The sequence below is a fragment of the Saccharomycodes ludwigii genome, chromosome IV (genome assembly GCF_020623625.1).
Source record: "Saccharomycodes ludwigii strain NBRC 1722 chromosome IV, whole genome shotgun sequence".
Lineage (NCBI taxonomy): Eukaryota > Fungi > Ascomycota > Saccharomycetes > Saccharomycodales > Saccharomycodaceae > Saccharomycodes > Saccharomycodes ludwigii.
This window is the reverse complement of record NC_060203.1, coordinates 263,820-281,822: the sequence shown is the minus strand read 5'-3', so window position 1 is coordinate 281,822 and position 18,003 is coordinate 263,820. Positions and strand designations below refer to the sequence as shown.

General features: G+C 30.9%; 9 protein-coding genes across 9 annotated transcripts; 7 read left to right on the top strand and 2 right to left on the bottom strand.

Annotated features, from left to right (window-relative positions):
• Window positions 1-85: 85 nt before the first annotated feature.
• BIG1 (Big1p) lies at window positions 86-1,069 on the top strand (the record flags this gene model as incomplete). The annotated part of the gene is made up of 1 exon (XM_046077766.1): window positions 86-1,069. One exon carries the CDS (start codon window positions 86-88, stop codon window positions 1,067-1,069), a length of 984 nt encoding a protein of 327 aa, XP_045934147.1.
• Window positions 1,070-1,698: 629 nt separating this feature from the next.
• On the top strand, window positions 1,699-2,511 carry PEP12 (SNAP receptor PEP12; the record flags this gene model as incomplete). The annotated part of the gene is made up of 1 exon (XM_046077765.1): window positions 1,699-2,511. The coding sequence occupies one exon, from the start codon at window positions 1,699-1,701 to the stop codon at window positions 2,509-2,511; it is 813 nt and encodes a 270-aa protein (XP_045934146.1).
• A 25-nt stretch (window positions 2,512-2,536) lies between these two features.
• CIA1 (iron-sulfur cluster assembly protein CIA1) lies at window positions 2,537-3,568 on the bottom strand (the record flags this gene model as incomplete). Its single annotated transcript, XM_046077764.1, has 1 exon — window positions 2,537-3,568. The coding sequence occupies one exon, from the start codon at window positions 3,566-3,568 to the stop codon at window positions 2,537-2,539; it is 1,032 nt and encodes a 343-aa protein (XP_045934145.1).
• Window positions 3,569-3,926: 358 nt separating this feature from the next.
• On the top strand, window positions 3,927-4,979 carry CYC2 (oxidoreductase; the record flags this gene model as incomplete). The annotated part of the gene is made up of 1 exon (XM_046077763.1): window positions 3,927-4,979. The coding sequence occupies one exon, from the start codon at window positions 3,927-3,929 to the stop codon at window positions 4,977-4,979; it is 1,053 nt and encodes a 350-aa protein (XP_045934144.1).
• Window positions 4,980-5,297: 318 nt separating this feature from the next.
• On the top strand, window positions 5,298-6,473 carry MSW1 (tryptophan--tRNA ligase MSW1; the record flags this gene model as incomplete). The annotated part of the gene is made up of 1 exon (XM_046077762.1): window positions 5,298-6,473. One exon carries the CDS (start codon window positions 5,298-5,300, stop codon window positions 6,471-6,473), a length of 1,176 nt encoding a protein of 391 aa, XP_045934143.1.
• Window positions 6,474-6,615: 142 nt separating this feature from the next.
• HIR2 (Hir2p) lies at window positions 6,616-9,489 on the bottom strand (the record flags this gene model as incomplete). The annotated part of the gene is made up of 1 exon (XM_046077761.1): window positions 6,616-9,489. One exon carries the CDS (start codon window positions 9,487-9,489, stop codon window positions 6,616-6,618), a length of 2,874 nt encoding a protein of 957 aa, XP_045934142.1.
• Window positions 9,490-10,224: 735 nt separating this feature from the next.
• Window positions 10,225-11,184, top strand: CKB2 (casein kinase 2 regulatory subunit CKB2; the record flags this gene model as incomplete). The annotated part of the gene is made up of 1 exon (XM_046081597.1): window positions 10,225-11,184. One exon carries the CDS (start codon window positions 10,225-10,227, stop codon window positions 11,182-11,184), a length of 960 nt encoding a protein of 319 aa, XP_045934141.1.
• A 937-nt stretch (window positions 11,185-12,121) lies between these two features.
• On the top strand, window positions 12,122-15,424 carry CCC2 (Cu(2+)-transporting P-type ATPase CCC2; the record flags this gene model as incomplete). Its single annotated transcript, XM_046077760.1, has 1 exon — window positions 12,122-15,424. One exon carries the CDS (start codon window positions 12,122-12,124, stop codon window positions 15,422-15,424), a length of 3,303 nt encoding a protein of 1,100 aa, XP_045934140.1.
• Window positions 15,425-15,841: 417 nt separating this feature from the next.
• SCDLUD_003177 (hydroxyacylglutathione hydrolase) lies at window positions 15,842-16,729 on the top strand (the record flags this gene model as incomplete). Its single annotated transcript, XM_046077759.1, has 1 exon — window positions 15,842-16,729. The coding sequence occupies one exon, from the start codon at window positions 15,842-15,844 to the stop codon at window positions 16,727-16,729; it is 888 nt and encodes a 295-aa protein (XP_045934139.1).
• Between the last annotated feature and the right edge of the window lie 1,274 nt (window positions 16,730-18,003).

The window sequence follows — 18,003 nt, the reverse complement described above, 5'->3', positions numbered from 1 at the left end:
TACATTTCACAAAAAAAAATAAAAAAAAAAAATCAATTAAAAACACTTGTCGAATTTAACTGTAGGTCTTCATTTTAGATATCTAATGTCTAATAACATTTTTAATATTCTTCTATTTTTTTTAGCATATTCACTTTCATCACAGGCGTCAAAGCCAGGGTTAATTGCCACCTTTCAGTTGTCACCTGGTTTGCAATTGCATTCTAAGGCACACGACCCTATAAAAGAATTACCGCAATCTGAATTTTTGGATATTGTTAAAAAATCCATTTCTTTTTGTAATTCTGATGCATATGTTTTTATCAATCAACCTAATATAAGGAAAGATGATTTTTTTAAATATGGAGATAAAATGGAAAACTTAATGGGGTATTTTGAAGGAAGTTCAAGCATTGCCAAATTTGAAAAAATACAGGAAACAATTGAAAATCAAGATATTTTTGAAGAATTAATTCAATTTGCCATTGAAACATGTTCGATAGATCAAGTATTTTGTATTAAAGGAAATGATACAGACTCATATCAACCAGTCTACGATATTGGTACACGTATTTTTAGAATAGATTTTCCAGATTTACCTTATAACGACAGTATTTTAAGGATGAAATATATTGAGGATTTTGATAAGTTTATCAAGTATGTTATTGCTCAATTGCCCACACCATACAGAACAATTATTTATACCAGTAGTATGGATGATAATAGGAAAAATCCACCAAATTATGAAATAGTTCCTATAGAGATCTTTTCCAGTATATTTGATGATCCATCAAGAAAAATTGAATACGAAAGAAATAATAAGATTTTAGAGGGCGTTAATTCAGGGTTTAGAAAGTATGAGCCTAAATTTAAAGAAAAATACGATTATTCCATGTATCCTACAACCATATTTGACAAAACTTACATAACGGAAAATAAGGAATTGCTTCAATTGATTATTTCTACTTTGGCCTGTTTTATTGCATTTTACTATTATTTTTTCTCTTTAAGAAATAAGAAAAAGGGTATTGTTACTAATAAAATAAAGAAATTGGATACAAAAAAAAAAAAATATAAAAACTCAAGCTGAAGCAACCAAGAGGAGTGAATAATTTAAACTGAAGGGATGCGTATAAACTGAATAATAAGGAACAGGAAAGATATTGAATGTGATGATTTTATATTAACTACGGAAGGTATGAATTAATTTTTTTTTTTCATTATACTTGTCGAAATAAAGAAAAGCTATGATAAACCTAAAACAAAAATTATATACAAAGTTCTTTAAAAAGAAAAAGATCAGTTGTATACTTGTAGCATATAAATCGATAGTTAAAAAGGTAAAAAAAAAAAAAAAAAAAAAATTACTATTCTATTCGTTCAATTCTTTATTATCTGTGTGACGATTACAAGATGAGAAAGGATTGGATTCTTGCCCAAAATCCTCTTTGCTTTCCACAATGTTAAAAACGCGTTTTTACTCGCATTTTTACCCGCATTTTTCTTTTTATTCCTTTTAGAGAATCTTTATATTCGGGTAACGTTTGATATCTATTAAAATACTCAAAATGGATTGCCTTTGCCCCTTTGTCGCCATTTCTGTACAAAAAATGTGCAATCAACTAAATCCGAAATAAACCTCAATTACAATGATATGAATGTTCAACTAGGTAAATTCAAAAACAAAAAAAACTCTCTATCTAGTCACCAAACAGACAAATGACCTCTATAGTTCCATATTCAGATTCGCCTGAGTATGATCAAGTATCCGCTCAAATAAGTAACTGTTTATTTGAAGTTAATGGTCAAATAAGTACGTTGCAACAATTTATTAATGCTTTACAGAATACTGAAAATTATAATAGCATTTCTTTTGACAAGATTTCTAAAAAGGCCTATTCTAACATAGAAAAAGTCACAAAAAGTATAAAAAATATTGATGAATTGGTTCACAAAATAAATACATTTGAAAATATAACTTTAGACAAACAGCAACTAATTTCTAGAGAAAAGCTATTGAGAGATGTTAAGTCTTCTATTCAAGAGTTTCAAAACATTCAAACACAATTTAGTCGTATAAGTCAAAGATTAAATGATGAAGTGAAGGCAGCGTTGAACCAGGAAGAGGCAGAAGCAGAAGCAGATGAAGGTCATCAACAACAAGAACACGTTAAAGCGTCTCAGACACTCCTACAGAATAAACAATATATCATTCAAAGAGAAGATCTAAACAATGAGGAGTTGGCATATCATCAAAATTTAATTAGGGAACGAGACCAAGAAATCAACAACATCCAACATGGTATTGTTGAACTAAATACCATTTTTCAAGATTTGAGCGCTATAATTCAGGAGCAAGGGCAGATGGTTGATAATATAGAAGCTAATATATATTCAACTGCCAATAATACACAACAGGCTTCGCAACAGTTACATAGAGCCATGATATCTCAAAAAAGAAGAGGAAGAGTATGTATATACTTGTTCACGTTTTTATTACTGTTTCTACTTGTAGTGATTTTGGCTTTATAAATAATTAATAATATTATATATAACATTAGATTTTCCATATATTTACAGTACCATTGTCGTCCGCAGTGGCAAGTCTATTATCATCTATCCATTTGACTGTATTTATCTCGTAACAACCATGGGCATCGTTTTTTTCAAATAAAATTGACCATTTCCCAGAAAATTTTTCTTCTTCCTTGTATACAACTATTTTACCGTCTGCACCACAGGAAGCAATGTAGCCATTTGTGTTCCAATCACAGTGATATACTTGTCTAGAATGTGCCTGGGGTAAAACTGATTCTTGATTCCACTTTTGTTCATCATCATCATCGTGATCTTCTATTAATTTCCAAATTCTTACAGTACCATCGTCACTGCTACTGCATAATCTAATATTTTCAGTGGCACTGTTTGGCTCAAAACTGGAGCACCAAACCGTGCCCTCGTGTCCTTCCAAAACTGCAGCGCATTCCCAATCGTCGCCATCATCAAACTCTCTCCATATTCTTATAGAATCATCATAAGAGCTGGATGCCAATAACAATTTATGTGGATGCCAAACACAGTGTTTAACATCTTGTGAATGTTCTTGTAAAACAGCAACACATTCAAAATCTTCGCTATAATCATCTGCTTCCCAAATCCAAACAGTCTTGTCTCTGGAACAAGAAGCTAAATATTGACTATTATGACTCCAGTTACAACATTTGACTTCATTTTCATGTCCTTCGATTAATGCCAATAATTCTATTGTGCCATTATTATTTTCGGATAATATGGACTCATCGTTTTCCTTCCCCCAAATAGAAACGGTGGTGTCAAAAGAACCAGCCGCTAAAACGGGCATATGTGTATATTCAGAGGGTCTCCAAGCAACAGTACGTATTGATTTCTTGTGTATTGAGTCATCTAACTCATCCACAACGTTATAACTGTTTTTATCGTGGGCCTCCCCAACTTTTATGAATTTTATCTTGCGATCGCTTGAAGCAGTTGCTAATAATTGATGTGGTTTATTGATTGCTAAAGACCAGATTTTATCTGTATGTATAGGTAGAGATTTTAGTAACTCCATGGTTGTGGATATCTTTTCTTTTCTTTTTTTTCTTTTCTTTTTTTTTTCATTTCTTTCATTATAATTAAAAGAGAAAAAGATTATAAATGCACCTCTTTGATAATAGAAGAAAAAACATTGCCTTTCCCTTAAGAATGTTAATATATAAAACTCGCTAATTGCAAGCTAATATATCCCGAATGTCCGCAATACTTGCTTTGGACCGAGAATAAAAAAATAAAAAATAAAAAATAAAATTTGTTTGCTTGTTTTTAATTTCTGTTATGAGCAATACGTAAAATTTAAAAAAATAGTAGTAACATAGCATATAGAAAAAAAAAAAAAAAAAAGCATTTTTACAAAGATTATCATTCTATAAATGTATATGAAACCTTTATTTAAAAGGTCACTATATATTGGGTCCTCAATAATTGCACTTTCAACAGGTGGATATTATTTCTATAAAAAAAGTTTTGTTTTAAATAAACCATCAATAGAACTGAATCCAGACTTTTTCGTGAAATATAAAATCAATTGGAGACATGATATAGATAAAGATCATTACTTACTGGAACTAAAACCACTAATCCCACAAAAGAAAAATATTTGGAAGGACATGGGGTATAATAAATTATGGAGCGTGGAAGTTAAGCAACCTGAAATATCAGTGGTTAGAAACTACACGCCATTGCCGTTGGTGCATAGCAAAAATGCCGTCGTTAAAGATGAAGATACGAACATAGTTGATGTTTTAAAGGATGGATGCAATGCAGATGGGATCTTGATGTTTTATATAAAGCAGTATTCTAATGGTGAAGTTGCTAGGTGGTTACATAATTTGCCACAGGGCCATGTTATTGAATTGCGAGGTCCATTTCTTGAATATGAGTTTCCAGAATATCCGAAAGATGAGATAATCAGAGACAGGTCGTTTTTATGGAATGGAGCGCCAGAAAAGTCAGAAAAAGAACGATTTAAGTATCAGCCATTTGATATCTGTATGTTTACTGGTGGGACTGGGATAGTGGCTTGTTTACAATTGGTTTTGACAGAAAATCCTTTCAGAGGCCGTATTAAATTATTTCATGGATGTCATGATAGGAAAGAATTAGGACCGCTGTATCCTCTAATGAAAAAGCTAGACAAACATGACAGAATAGATTTAAACTTGTACGAAAATTTTAGTTCAAATTTAAAATCAATTTTTAAGCTAATCCCAAAGCCTTACGGATATGAAGGCCAAAGGGTTTTCCAAGTAGATGGTAATAATGATCCCAAACAAATCATTAGGCCTGTTTTAAGCTTAGTTGTTGGTCCAGAGGGATTTATTACTTCTGTTGCTGGCACTAAGTTGACCCCATATCAAGGTCCCATATCCGGTTTATTAGGCGCTAAAGGTTGGAGTAATGATAATGTTTATAAGTTATCTTGAAAACGTGTATAAGCTTAAAAGAATTTTGTATATATTTATAATTTTAGATCCTTTTTCCTCAACTTTTTGTATGACAAAAGATTTCTAAACGCGACTGCATTATTAAGAAAAAAAAATAAAATACAATAAAATACAAGAAAAGCTTTTTTTTTTTTTTTTTTTTGGTTTTTTTTTTTTTTACTGTAATTACGTTTAGATTTTTGGATATGGACACATTTTTAATTTATTTTTCACAACCAACAACATATAAGGCTTTGTTTAGCAAATATAAAAATATCAGAAATAATAAATATTTTAGAATTAAAAAAAAAGGGTAATATGTTCACTTGTCGACAATTAAACAGTATTGTACCTGAATTAAGATCACCCTTGTTTTCAAAAGCGCAACGTTTTTTAACTTCACATACTATAGCAAATTCAAAGGGAACTATCAAAACAACAGATTACAAATTACATACAGATGATATTCCCTCAAATGCTACAATATTTAGTATGATCCAACCCACGGGTCAATTTCACCTGGGTAATTATCTAGGTGCAGTGAGGGTTTGGAAGGATTTATGTGATTTGAAATCATCTAATAATAAGAATGATGTGAAATTATTATTTGGTGCTGCTGATCTGCATGCGATCACTATACCTAAGCCTGATGCTAAATCTTTTAAAAAAACCCGATTAGAGGCTATTGCAAGTTTATTGTCTATTGGTATTGACCCCAAAAAGGCCATTATTTTTACTCAATCAGGTATCAAGCAGCATGCAGAATTGCATTGGATACTATCGACATTTGCCTCGATGGGAACTCTAAATAGAATGACACAATGGAAGTCTAAAGCAGCCACAAATGATCTGAATAATGTTAAATTGGGTTTGTTTTCATACCCTGTCTTACAGGCAGCAGATATCTTAATTTATAAAGCCACGCATGTCCCTGTGGGAGACGATCAAGCTCAGCATTTAGAGTGCACAAGAACACTAGCAGGGCTTTTTAATAATTGTTATAAAACAAATTTGTTCCCATTACCCAAAACTATGTTGGCTCCAACCAAAAAAATCTTAAGTTTGTCAAATGTCGAAAAGAAGATGTCGAAATCTGATCCCAATCAAAATAGTTTAATATATTTAAACGATCCTCCAGAAAGTATTCAACGTAAAATCAAGAAAGCTGTAACTGATTCTATAACGGACCATTTTAATTACGATCCAATAGAAAGACCAGGTTTGAGTAATCTAACTAATATGATTAGTGGTGTGCAACGTAAATCCATACAGGATGTAGAAAAGGATTTTTCCCGATTCAACAATTATAGGGACCTCAAATCTTATATTGCTGATATTTTAATTGAACATTTGCGTGAACCAAGAGAAAACTTTAATAAGTTAGTTGGAAACCCAGATTTTTTAGAATCTGTTATCAAAAATGGTGTGGAAGCTGCATCTGAAATTGCAGAAAAGAATATTCAAGAAATTAAAAAAACAATGGGATTTTTGTAGACAAGACGAAGAAGTACGTATCAGTATTAAATAACTTTGTCAGTAACAATATACAGTGCTTAATTCATATGATATTTAATAATGTAGAACCTGTAAATAGATAAATAGAATGGAGCTTTTTTTTTTTTTTTTTTTTTTTTAATTACAAGTTTGAGTTTTCCAATGCTGTAAAATATGATAAGGTTAACCTTTGGACTTGCCTGATTGACGTGCATGCCACTAATACGGAATGTAAAAGTTGGTGCTTGGTTTTTAATTTGACGTTTGCACTGTCAGCACCTATATCTTCGCACAAGTTAGAATCTTGTCCATCATCACCGTATAAAAATTGGAAAACTTCATTTAACCTATCAGCATAATCCATCTCAGCTAATCTCACACAATAGGTGATCAATAAATGTTCAAATTCAGAATACATTTTTAATTTTAAACAACACAAAATTCTATTTTCTAGATGTGCTAAAGACACAATTTCTTCTAAGTTTTCAAAACCCTCTTTCATTAGCATAGTTTTAGCAAATTTCTGAATTAATTTCACACTGCCACGTCTGTATAGTTCATCATTTGTTCTGCTCTCTAAATAACTGACTATGCTAGACGTAGGTGTATTTGTTCCAAGCTCGTCTCTATAAGAGCCCTTATTATCATTATTTTGCTCCCTTTGTACAGTTGAAACCACGGATGAATCACCATTGATAGTGTTGGTTAGATCCCAATACTGAGAACCGTAGGCCCACCATGAATCACTTACCAATAGCCAATTTTGCATATCACAGTCATACATGTACCCATCACCATTACTAGTAGTGATTATGGGTACACCATTACTACTTATACTGCACGAGGTCAAGTTTTCTGCTCTGCTCAAAATCTCATCAGAGTATCTTAGAGTTGGTGACAAAAGAGGATAAATATCACACATAGGAAACTTTAATTTTAACTTGGCTATATCCCAGCAGTATAGCTGACCAATTGAAGTAATACACATTAAATATACACCACAACTCTCTAAAAAACTAACGGGCACACCTAATATAATTGGAGGCACCAAATGTGAACCTCCAGCCACTGAATGTATATGAATTTGACCCTGTTCAGTAGCAATCGCCCAAAAATATTCTGTTCCGGTACACAAATTGATCAATTTAGGCAAATAATGAGTTGAAGTGAAAATGGGTTTTTCCAGCACATTATCATCGGTAGTTATGCCGTTGTTTGTCTTCAAAGAGTCTAGTATTAATTTAGTCGGAATTGCCTCTGTACTGTTACCATTAATCACACTTATTTTATAGTTTTTAGTGGAATAACTAAACTTCAATCTGACTTTTGGAATAGCCAACCTTATTTTTGAAAAAGCTACCAAGGGTAATAGCAATGAAGTGTCTATAAAATCCAATTCTTTCAATTCTTTTTTAACTTTCTTAGCGGCAGAATGGGTAGTATGATTTGCAGATGATTTAACCCTTTTTAAATCTTTTGGTACCGCGGATGAGGGCAGAGTAAATTTCATAATGTTTGATGAAATAATCTTTTGGGGTTCCTTTGTTGGTAGGTTAATGGCAACATCTTGGGAGTCCTTGCCCTTAATTACTGTGCTGGTTTTTTTATTTTTAACAGTACCTTGCACAGTGGTGGATTCCATGTTTTTATCAATTACCGGAGGAGATAGCGGTGGTAACTTTAATAGCTTTAATTTTTCCATATCTTGAAAAGTCATTATGTCGCCTAATTCCTCTATTTTGAATGAAAAAATTGAAATAAACCCATTAAATGAAGTAACAATCAAAGTTTTCCCATCTGAAGACCAGCATATATCAGAAATATTTTTTTTATTTGTAAAATCTTTGCTAGTAGTGTTATTGTTACCCCCATCTGGAGAATTTGATATTTGAGCCGCATTAAATAAAGGCTTTTTTCTTTTAGTATTCCAAACAACAATATTGTCAGAGTTGGTGGTTGCAGTTGCCAACAAATTGTAATGGAAAACTTCTTTTGTTTTTTTACTATGTTTACAGTACACTCTTGGTGAAAATTTGATTATATTACAATCTGGTTCCGATTGGCCAACTAATGAAACAATAGTCTTAAATTGGCTTTGCTTTGTCTGAATAGCGGGTATGATACCATTAGTGGTATTATGAGCTAGTGGAGCGCCTGGCATATCCACCAAGGAAATTGTTGGTTGCTTCGTCGAGTTGACCACATTAGCTAATGGAATAAAATTACCCTGCGGTGGCATATCTATTTTATAATGAATCGGTTCAACATTAGTGTATTGAGGTAGCCTATATAGCTTTTTAAAAGTTTTCAATTTTATATCGTATTGGATTACAAATACAGATTTATTATTGTTATAAATGACTAAAAATTGTTCTGTTGGGTCCGGTATTAAAGTTACTGGAGCTATTTTTCTATCAGTGTTTTCCATTAAGGGTATATCAAATATATACTTCCCATCACTATTGAAGACTCTAACTAAATACATGCCAGCAGTTGTGTCGATACCAACCTTGGTATCATTTTCATTTTTATATAATTGTTGTAACAATACAAATCCATAACCACCGATACAGCCTATATCTATAACAGTCACGGTTTTTGGTTCAAATAAAGAAATGATTTTGTTATTAGTGTTACTAGTATTGGTAGTAGCATTATTAGGAGAATAGTTTACCAAAACATAAGTTTGGCTATCAAAGGCCATAAATAAACTTTTGTTTTGCATGCTGGTGAATTGTAGCTTAAATGGTGCAGTAGGACTGATACCATCGCTATCTTTGATTTCAGGATATAACACTTCCTCTATAGGTTGAGGTATTGATTGATTTTTACCAATGGTTGTATCTATTAGTTCTTGTACATCCCATATTAGAATTTTGTTATCACCGCCGCAGGTAAATAAGAAATCTTTGTTATTATGGTTATTTTCGTCAGAATTGTCATCATAGTAATATAAACATGCAATGGCTGTAATTGTTCCATTATGGTAAGGATATGGGAATCTTAATAATTTCATGATAATTCTCCCTTTTTCTCTTTTCTGTCTCCTCTAGGAAGTTTATTGATAAAATTGTACATATTGATACATTAAATAATTATGTGGAAGCAGTTTTGATTCAAGCAATTGTTCATTATTTATCACTTTATATCTATTGCGTGGGTCAATTATTATAATAAAAAATAATATTTTTGTTGCAGATTACCGAATATTATTGGATATGCTATTCGGACATAATCAAGAATTCATTCAATATTTTTTTTTTTTTTTTTTTTTTTTTTTTTTCCTTGTTATATTTACATGTAACATACGCTTTGTAATAAGCTCTCAGCAAGCTTTAGCAATCTCTTTTTGTTGTTGTTACTATTTGTTAGTTGGAAGCTTTTAGTTGAAATTTTTTTTTTGTTTTTTTTTTTTTTTCTTTTTTCTTAATTTCCAAAAAAAAAGATATAGACTTTTAATTCAGCATTACAACTAAACTAAAAGGATTAAATAGCTTAGACAGAGTAAAATATAATAAAGAAAAACAGAGAAAGCAAACTTTTAATTCCTTTTCTCCGCCGCCGCCGCACTCACACAACCCTTCTTCTTCAAAAGTTTTCTGTCAGTATTCATTTTATTATAGAACAAAAAGGAAAGGGGAAAATAAAAAGAAAAAGAAAAAGAAACATATATTCGTTCCTGTATTTCGCTCAAAGTTAAATAAAACTTTTAAGTTGTAAATAAGGAAACGGTCATCCTAAAAAAGAAATCATGGCAAGTCAGACAAAAAACCAAGATAATTCATTAGTTAAGGAATCTAACAATACTAAAGTTATCGCCAAGAACAAAGCCTCTTCCATATCATCCAAAAAAAATGTTACTCAAGAAGATATTCGTATGAATGACGAAGAAGATGATGATGATGATGATGATGACGATGATGATAATGATGACGATGATGAAAGTGATTATGTTGAACAATGGATTGATACATTTTTAGGTAAGAAAAGCCATGAATATTTTTGTGATATCGATACAGATTATATAACAGATCGTTTCAATTTAATCAATCTACATAAATTCGTATCTTGTAGGTTCTCTACGGTAATACAATATATTATTGATGAGTTAGGTGAGTCTACTTTAGAGCGCATGAGCACCAAAGAATTGGAACTATTAGAAGCAGATGCAAACAAGCTGTATGGTTTGATACATGCCCGTTACGTGATTACTATAAAAGGTTTAGAGAAAATGTATACTAAATACAAGGATGCAGATTTCGGCAGATGTCCACGTGTGTTTTGTAACTATCAACCTTTGCTACCTATAGGATTACATGACCAGCCGGATATGGATTATGTTAAGTTATATTGTCCCAGCTGCGAGGATTTGTACACCCCCAAATCCTCAAGACACAGTACTATAGACGGTGCCTTTTTTGGTACTAGTTTTCCTGGGATGTTTTTACAACAATATCCACAATTGGTTCCTAAACATCCAATTGACAATTATGTGCCCAAGATTTTTGGATTTGAATTGCATAAACACGCTCAGTTGGCGCGTTGGCAGGAACTTCAAAGGTTAAAGCATATAAGCCACTTGGAAAATGATTTGAATATAAATGTTACTGATGATCGTTGTTACGGTGGTTACAAGCTGCAGAAATACAAGCCGGTCAAATATTATGAAAATGGGAACAGCAATAATAATGATGGCAATAAGAGGAGATAAAGCTTTAATTGTACAGACGTGTCTTTTTTTTTTTTTTTTTTTTTCCCTTTTGTTTTTAATATATATATATATTATTTTTCTTCAATTTATCCTTTAGTTATTTTTTAATTCTTTTTTATTCTCTTTTTTTTTTTTTTTTTTTTTTTTTATTTATATAATTGTATAAGCATGTATACCGAAGTATTCCGTAGAGTACCGAATATGAATTATCGTATAATGGTTACTTTTTACACCCTTTTAATCTTTTTTTTTTTACACCTTTTAATGAAAAATGAAATAAAATGCAGCTAAAAACTTGTGCAGCTTTTCACAAAAAAAATGAGCATTTTTGTATTATACCAATTATTTTTTAAGAGTGTTGCACCCACAAAACAGTCATTAACTTTTGGTTTAATCATAGACATTTCTTGCAATTGTCATTTAACATTCAAAATAATATTAACAATGCAATTTTTCACTCTTTTCAATGGGGGGTCAATAATACAGGTATAGAACTGTATTTGGTAATATATAAACTATTATAAGGAATGATAAAATATCTATATTTTTCTGTTTTTCTTTCTTTTTTTTTTATTTTTTTTTTTTTAATATATATATATATATACATATGCATCCTTGAAGTTTTTACGCATCTTGCTAACTTAAACTTCTTATAAAAAATCAAAAGTAGCAAAAGTAGCAAAAGTAGCCAAAAAAAAAAAAAAAAACAAAAAAAAAACATCTTCTAAAAGCATACATATATATATATATATATATATATATATATACATTTGAATATAAAAGAGATTATATTTACTGAACCAAGCTCAATTTGCTTGTCATTATTTTTTTTTTTCATTTCAAGTTGTTATATATAATATAAAACGAGATTAAATTATCGTAAAAAAAAGAAAAAGAATAGGAAAAAGAATAAAACTTTTAAATTTATATATATATTATGACTAGAGCGTTAATAAGTGTACAAGGTATGACTTGTAGCGCCTGTGTGGCTACAATCACCAAGCAACTAGAAAACCTAAAGGGTGTAGAATCGGTTAATGTATCTTTAGTTACTGAAGAATGTAACGTAGATTATGATTCAACTCTTATTAAAAGCCATGAAGATTTAATAGAAGTAATAGAAGATTGTGGGTTTGATGCAAATTTAATATCTTTAGAGGAAAAGGACGGGGGGAATAAGCAAGAAGAAGTGAAACAAACGATTAAAGCTAGCAATGGCAGTAACATAAATGGTAATATAAGTACACTCAATAATGATTCTGAGACTAACAGAATCCATTTCAACGTTCAAGGTATGACTTGTAGTGCATGTGTGGCTACAATCACCAAACAATTAGAAGATTTAAACGGTGTAGAATCGGTTAACGTATCCTTGGTTACAGAAGAATGTACTATAAATTATGACCCTGCCATAATTAAAAACTATCAGGAGCTACAAACTATAATAGAAGATTGCGGGTTTGATGCTAGTTTAATAGGTTTAGACGAAAATTCAGATACTTCTGCTTCTTTGGTTTCTGAGAAATGTATAAACTTAAAGGTATTTGGTATGTCTGGCGATGTCTGTGTTACCACAATAGAAAGTGGTTTAAAAAACATTCAAGGAATAAGTGACTGTACGGTCAAACTAGCTACGGAAAATTGTGCTGTAACTTATAACCCAACAATTATTAATATCAGACAAATCATTGCTGAACTTTCGGATCTAGGGTTTGACAGTTGTGTTTCGTCTTCCTTAGACAATTCTTCGCAGCTAAAGATTTTATCAAGGGTAAAGGAGATCCAATTTTGGCGTCATAAATTAATACATGCAGGTATTTGTTCCTTTTTAATTATGGCCATTTACACTTTTATACCAATGTTTTTCCCCAATAAATCGTGTAAGGGTATTTTCCCCTATACCGAATTTTTAGTCAATGGATTTTACAGTAGGGATTTAATTGGTTTACTTTTAGCCTCATATGTTCAGTTTTATTTGGGTGGATTTTTCTACAAAGCAACTTACAATTCTTTAAAGCATTTAACTGGAACTATGGACACATTGGTCTGCATTTCCACCACCTCAGCTTATTTGTTTAGTGTTGGTTCTATTTTAAGAAATATCTATGTGGCCAATAGGCTTGATTCAGGTCGCAACAACAACATGCCGATGATGTCTTATCCAATGATGCAATACAATGGCAATAATAATAATAATAGTAATAACTATTCTGAGATGCCTAAAGTGTGTTTTGATACATCCACGATGTTAATAACATTTATTTCCTTGGGTAAATATTTAGAAAATAAGGCCAAGTCCCAAACATCAACTGCCCTAAGTAAGTTTATGACATTGACACCTTCAACGTGTTTGTTATATGAAGCATCGACCAACAACAGTAAAGAAATCAGTGTTGATCTATTGGAAGTTGGCGATATTGTGGAGATTAAACCAGGTATGAAAATTCCATGTGATGGAATTATTGTTAGAGGCGAATCAGAGATTGATGAAAGTTTAATTAATGGTGAATCATTACTAGTTTATAAGTCTTTGAATGACCTGGTAATTGGTGGGTCTATTAACGGCTCAGGTCATTTTTATTTTAAAGCCACTCAAGTCGGAGATACAACCAAGTTATCCAATATTATCAAAATTATGAGACAAGCTCAATTAGCCAAGGCTCCTATGCAAAAGTATGCAGATTATATCGCCTCCAAATTTGTTCCCTTTGTTTTACTTTTAGCATTATTCACTTTTATAACCTGGTTTGTTGTTAGTTGTATATGTAATAATCCACCGAAAATTTTTAAAGAAAGTGAGTATGGTGCGGTATATATGTGTTTCCAAGTCTGCATTAGTGTTATTGTGGTAGCATGCCCATGTGCTTTAGGGTTAGCTGCACCTACTGCAATTATGGTTGGGACTGGTTTGGGCGCCAAAAATGGTGTATTGATTAAAGGGGGTGATGTTTTGCAAAAAGTCGGAAAAATCACCACGTTTTTATTTGATAAGACAGGAACCCTAACAACGGGTAAAATGACTATTGAATTCTTTGAAAGGTTTGATAATGATAATGATACTGATGATACTGAACGAGAAAAGGCGTGCAACTTGGATGATTCTACATTATGGAACATTGTTGATGTTGTTGAATCCATAAGTGAGCATCCCGTTGCTAAGGCTATTGTGTCATATGCTAGGTTACAGGCAGCTACAACTGCTAATATATGTAAAAATATTAATGCGTCAAATAAACTTGAAATTTTATCAAGTAATATCATATTAGGCAAGGGTGTAGAAGCCGAAATAAGTGTTAATCAAAATCAACAAACTCACAGAGTTGCTATTGGTAATAAATCGATGTTTGACCCCCAAGATTCAGCTGGCAATACTAAACTTTTAGGTAAAAAATATAGAGATACATTCGAAAACATTGAAAATAAAACAGTTGCATATTTGAGCATTGATGGTAAATTGATTGGTAAATTTGTTATATCAGATAATTACAAGTCTGATTCAATTGCAGTGGTTCAATATTTACTTTCTAAAAACTATAAAGTCGGTATGGTTACTGGTGATAACCATAAAGTTGCAAATGAGGTAGCCAATCATTTGGGTATTCCACTAGAAAATGTTTATAGTGAGGTTTCTCCCTCAAAAAAAAATGAAATTGTTAGGTATTCGCAAGAACATAATAAAGAAGTGGTTTGCTTTATAGGTGATGGTGTTAACGATTCCTTAGCTTTAGTTACAAGCGATTTGGGTGTGTCGATCTCTTCAGGTACCGATATTGCCATCGAAGCAAGTAATATAGTTATTTTGGACGATGCTAAAAATGATTCCATAAAGGGATTGATCTATGGGTTGGACATCTCTACTAAAACTTTCCAAAGAATTAAACTCAATTTTTTCTGGGCAATGTTATACAATATGCTTATGTTACCTATTGCTATTGGTGTTTTAATCCCCTGGGGTATAACTTTACACCCTATGATTGCCGGTCTAGCCATGGCTTTCAGTTCTATAAGTGTTGTTACCAATTCTTTAATGTTAAACAGATGGACACCTCCTGATTTACATGAAGATTATGTAGATAGTTTAAGAAATAACAGAAATTACGGCGATGGGTCACATAGATTTTGGTTACGTTTGTGGAAAAGGTTTTTAAGCATTTTTAGGATTGCAAATAATCAGGATATTGAGATGGCTCGTCATGATAATGACAGTGATATTACACGTGATTCTTTGTTGAATAAATGACCTGATTTGACCTCTTTAGATGCTATTTATGGGGGGCATATATAATCAGCTCATTTATATGGATGTTTTATTTTTTCTATATATATATATATAAAAGAAAGGGGGGGGAAAAGGGAAAAAAAAAATCAAAAAGTTAATATTTGAAATTTATCACAATTTGTTATTTCCGCTTAAAATCTTTTTTTTTTGTATAATTTAAATGCGTAAAAAAAAAGGTGGTGGTGGCGGGTAATTGTTTTTTTTTTTTTTTTAAGGTCAATTATTAGCAATGTTTTTCTATCTAATTTTCAATTAAGCTTGTTTAACAATTTTGTTTTCCACAATAACTAGCTTTAATCAATCGTTTAGAGTATAAAAATAGTCAACAAAAGAAAAATACAACATAATAGACACAGGTTAATTTTGAAAATAGTAAAAATGAAGATTAAGCCGATTAAGATGAGATGGTTAACTGGTGGTGTAAACTATAGTTATTTAATATCCACAACAACACCTACCATTGGCAATAATGTCAGCGCTATGAAATCCTGGATTATCGATCCTGCTGAAATGGCTGATGTTTTACCTAATTTAAACAAAGAGGAGATCGCCAGTATAACTAGTATAGTAAATACTCACCACCATTATGACCATTCAGACGGGAATATTCCATTATTGGAATACTTAAGTACTCATGGCAATGTTAATACACCTATCAATGTTATAGTTGGTAGTAAGCATAATGTTCCCATTAATCCTGTTCCCTCAAAAGTTAAAGTTATTGTACCCAAAGATAAGGAGTGGTTTACCTTGGGTGAAAATATAATGATTAAAGCAATCAGAACACCATGTCATACACAAGATTCGGTTTGTTATTATTTTTGGGATAAGGTGGAAGACCAACATGCCATTTTCACTGGTGATACATTATTTACTTGTGGTTGTGGTAGATTTTTTGAAGGTGATGGATTTCAAATGGACAATAGTTTAAACGTCAAATTATGCAAGGACGTTGATGTTAAAAACAACTTGAACAAAACTTTTGTCTTTCCTGGACATGAATATACAAGATCAAATGTAAAATTTGTTAGAGCTAAAGTTTATAATCAATTAAACGAAAAAAATAAAGCGTTTGATGAATTGGAAAACTATAGTAATACACATGAGATGACAACAGGGGTTTATACCTTGCAAGATGAGTTGAATTTTAATCCATTTATGAGGTTAAATGATCCATTGGTTAGAAAAGCAGTTGGTGACTTGAAAAATGAATGGCCAACAGGCAAAGTTATGGAAAATTTGAGAAAATTAAAGGATGTTTTTTAAGGACTTGGTTTTGAAAAAGAAAAATAGAATAAAATAAAATAATGAATGAATGAATGAAATGGAGGAAAAAGAGATATTAATTTTTTTTTTTTTTTTTTTTTTTTTTTTTTCTGTTGACTTTGTAATTTTGGACTTTCAATTATTGAGTTATCATTGCTACAAAGGGGATTTACTTAATCAAAAGTGCCTTTTTTTCCAATTATTTTACATATATTGTGTTTTGAATAAAACAAAATGGTAAATATTTATTAAATTTTCTTAATCTCGGGTTTACGATTAATGGATAAAAAATATTTTATATATATTTTATTTTATTTTGTTTTCTCAAAACTGTATTTTTTGAAAATAGAGTCTTAATTTTCTATTATCCAAGTAAAAAAAATTTTTTTTTTTTTTTAAAAAGTATGATTGTTAGTTAACTAGTAACGATCTAAAAAAAACTTAATAATGAGTAAAAGTTTGTTTGTTTTCTTGGTAGTATTTTAGTTCGATGATTGATAAGGATATGAAAATCAAAAATTTTCAATATTACATTGAAGCTCATACACATTAAACTTTGCTCTTTCGATGTGTAAAAAAATGTCGGAGGTAAACAATTTAAGAATTCCAAGTAATATAGCTTTTTTTTTCTTTTTTTTTATAAGCCCGATCAAAAAGTTCTACTATGTGACAATTTCAGAAAACGTCTGATTTTTTTTTATGTACCGTGCGTATAAATGTACTTGTTTTTATAAACGAGCTGCTGACACAGTTAACCCAAATTTTGTTTTTTCGTTTTGTATATTTTGACTCATCTTATTAAAATTTTGCCGTATAACAAAAAAAAAATATATCCTAAGTTTGACTTTTTAAAAATAAGAACTAGGTGTGGCAATCGGTACTAATAACTAACGACATTATTATCTTTTGTAAAAAACCGATTTACAAATAACGTTATCAGTTTTAATACAATAAAATGGTGAAGGTTTTATTATTACTCTTTTTCACTTTTTTAAAGTTCCTTTTAAAAAAAAAAATTTTTATTTTTTTTTCTTAGCAAGATTATTAGATTCCTGTAATAATAGTACCGAGTAAATTATATTTTTATGGAATATAAATGGATTTAAGAATCTAATTTAGATGTACGGTTGGATTCTAGCTGGAAAAAAAAAAATAAGAAACTAAAAATTTAAAAAATTAAAAAATTAAAAAATTAAAAAAAAAAAATTGTATATAAACGATAAAAAAAACTACTCTTCATTAATAAAATGAAATCAAATTTTCTTGCCCAATTT